The following is a 2892-nucleotide window of genomic DNA, read 5'->3' on the forward strand; positions in this document are numbered from 1 at the left end:
AATTTGAGTGGCTTTTGTAAAGGATTATTAGTGTGTGGTTTATGCAATACACACGTAAAAATAGTAGAAGCCCATCTTCCCATAGCCAACAGGCACTTGAAAGCAAATTCCCACTGTGATGGGCAAGAAATCCTAGAATCCAAGAAAACACAGCTCTTTGTCCCCCACCATGCCCAACACACACTTCTGGTTTTCACAGAGGATGAGAAAGATGAAAAAAGCTTTGTTTCTCTTGTACCCCACTCCTCTTCTGTAACTATAACTAAAGCAAAACTAATTCACATCATGTGGGTCTCTCCCAAAAACCTCCAAAAATAAAAAACACCCTCATCATATAATATTGTAGATACAGCAATTTATTATTACAAAGCTACCTTCCCACTACACTCAATCATTTCAAACCCCTTAAGCTCTTTCCAAACAGTACCACAGACGGCAAAAAAATTTACCATTTTTTAACAACATTTAAGATTATAGATCAAGATTAATATAGCATCACTTTTATATAAGACCACTATTGTCATCACTTTTATTATATATCAATCATAACTTACATTTTTGACAGCTGTGAAAGAAATTGTGAAATTTACAACCTCGACAACTGTTAAAGAAATTGTAAAATTTATCGTGTATATATGCTTAATTATTTATCTCTTTATAGAATCCCATAAGCGCACTGAATTCCCTCCCCTTAAATACCTTTAACACCTATGACATAACTTTCAAACAAGTTCCATATCCCATCAACAATTAGAGAAAAGTTTCAAGTTTCAGACTTTCAGCCATGTCTATTACAGCACTTTCAGACCCAGATAAGTTTTACAAGAAAGCTTTCCACCGAAGGAATGATTCTGGTGAGCTTGATGTGTTTGAGGCTGCAAGGTACTTCTCTGGATACAATGAAGCTGTTGGTGGCTACAACAGTGCAGCTTTTACTCAGAAAATTACGAGAGAAGAGAGGCTACAAGGTTACAAAGGAGGTAGAATGAGCTTAGATGTGCCAATGAGAAACTCAAACTCTCTTCCTCAACAATCTCATCATGGAGTACAAGTACTGGAAAAGCAAATGATCATGAAAGAAAAGAAGTACAAGCAACCAAGCTCTCCAGGTGGGAGGCTAGCTAGTTTCTTGAACTCACTATTCAGTCAATCAGCTTCCAAGAAGAAGAAATCAAAATCCACCACACAGTCTATGAAAGATGAAGAGGAAAGCCCTGGCGGAAGAAGGAAAAGGAGGATTAGCATTAGTCATTTTAGAAGCTCAAGTACTGCGGATTCCAAGTCCATATACTCTTCTTCAAGTTCAGGTTTTAGAACACCTCCTCCATATGCACAAACTCCTACTAAGAGCTACAAGGATTTTAGAAGCTATTCAGATCATAAACATGTGGTTTCTTTGTCAAAGTACAATAATGATGGACAGGTAAGATCCACATCCTTGCACAATGAGGTCTTGGATGATCAGAAATTCAAATTCAGCAATGGGATTTCAGAGAAATGCAAGAATCTTGGTAATGGGTTTTCACAGAAAGATAGGATTTGGTTGGAAAAATGTCCATCAGATGAAAAGGATTTCAGGAAGTTCAGTGAGGTAGATGATGGTGCAGAAAGTGATTCAAGCTCTGATCTTTTTGAGTTGCAAAACTATGACTTGGGTTACTACTCAAGTGGTTTGCCTGTCTATGAAACTACCAACATGGATAGCATCAAGAGAGGAGCACCAATTTCCAATGGTCCTCTATGATATACTGTATATTTCCCCCTTGTTGTTTGGTTGTTACTTCTTGTTGATGTTTAGAAGCTGTGAGAAAGAAAATCTACTAGATTTTGCTGCTGCTTCTTCCTTTTTTTTTTTTTTTTTTTACTCTTATCTTCTTTGAAAGTTTTTGCAGTGCTTTTTTGCTGTATGTACAGTCTGGAATGTTTGTTTGTCCTTCATTTTTTTTTTTTCCTTTGCTTTTCTGGCTATGTTATGGAGTGCAAGAACATCAAAAGTCCAACATTGGAGTGCCATGACTAGAGATTTCCACTAATTAACAGAGAAACAAGACATCATCACCCCATGTGGATTGCATCTCTTAATCTTTTTGACTTTGGAGAAAGTAGCAATAATTAAATAAACATAATTGTATTAGTTTATTAGTTTTTTACTGCATGTGTGGTACATGTAAGGCTTTTATTATTATTATTATTATTTTTCATTTTTCCCACTTTGTTTGGTAGGTTGGGGGATCAACAAATCTTTATGCAGATCTTATATGCATGCATATTGTAGCAGATATGATGTTTCATATGCAAATTGAAATCCTCTGTGTATGAGTGTGTGTATTTTTGGCTGAAAGCCAGGGACAAATTTAAACAGTTTAGGCAGTTTGTTTGAACTTTTATCACTATATGTATGGAGTATAGTGTGCGTCAGTGTCAAATGTATGCAGCTTTATTCAATGGAGGTCCAAGCAAGGAGTCGGGATCTTATGGATAAATTATGATTTATCACAAGAGTTTAAAATATTAAGAAGTAAGAAATTGTGAATTTAATCATTTAACTATTATTCTAAGTTCTAACACTCTTTCTCTTGTATGGACCAAATAAAATTATGATGAATTTAATTGTTTACTGTTATTCTAAGGCTTAAGCAAATTTGAGGGGTTTATGTCATTCTATCTAAGGCACTGACAGGATATATCACATACATGCAGCAATGCAGAGTAGACATTGTTTGATTTAAGTTCAGAAATTGGAAGGGAGAACATAAAGTTCGAGTTCCGTACAGGCCCATAATTTCCCCTATGTCGCACTTCTTTTTAGCTTGGCTCAAATAATTAGGAAGTTGATAAAATGATATTCATTTCTGTCTAATCAGAAGATCAACATAAAAAGGCAACTAAAGC

General features: G+C 35.5%; 1 protein-coding gene across 1 annotated transcript; it reads left to right on the forward strand.

The window, feature by feature from the left end:
- The first annotated feature begins 636 nt into the window (after nucleotides 1-636).
- Nucleotides 637-2316, forward strand: LOC112029438 (protein BIG GRAIN 1-like E). The gene has a single exon (XM_024062122.2). It carries the CDS (start codon nucleotides 785-787, stop codon nucleotides 1742-1744), a length of 960 nt encoding a protein of 319 aa, XP_023917890.1. The 5' UTR covers nucleotides 637-784; the 3' UTR covers nucleotides 1745-2316.
- Nucleotides 2317-2892: the final 576 nt, after the last annotated feature.

The sequence above is a fragment of the Quercus suber genome, unplaced genomic scaffold (genome assembly GCF_002906115.3).
Source record: "Quercus suber isolate HL8 unplaced genomic scaffold, Cork oak 2.0 scaffold_1, whole genome shotgun sequence".
Lineage (NCBI taxonomy): Eukaryota > Viridiplantae > Streptophyta > Magnoliopsida > Fagales > Fagaceae > Quercus > Quercus suber.

What these genes read in the sequence shown, in the direction of transcription:
- LOC112029438 (XM_024062122.2), top strand. Translation starts at nt 785, where the DNA reads ATGTCTATTACAGCACTTTCAGACCCAGATAAGTTTTACAAGAAAGCT.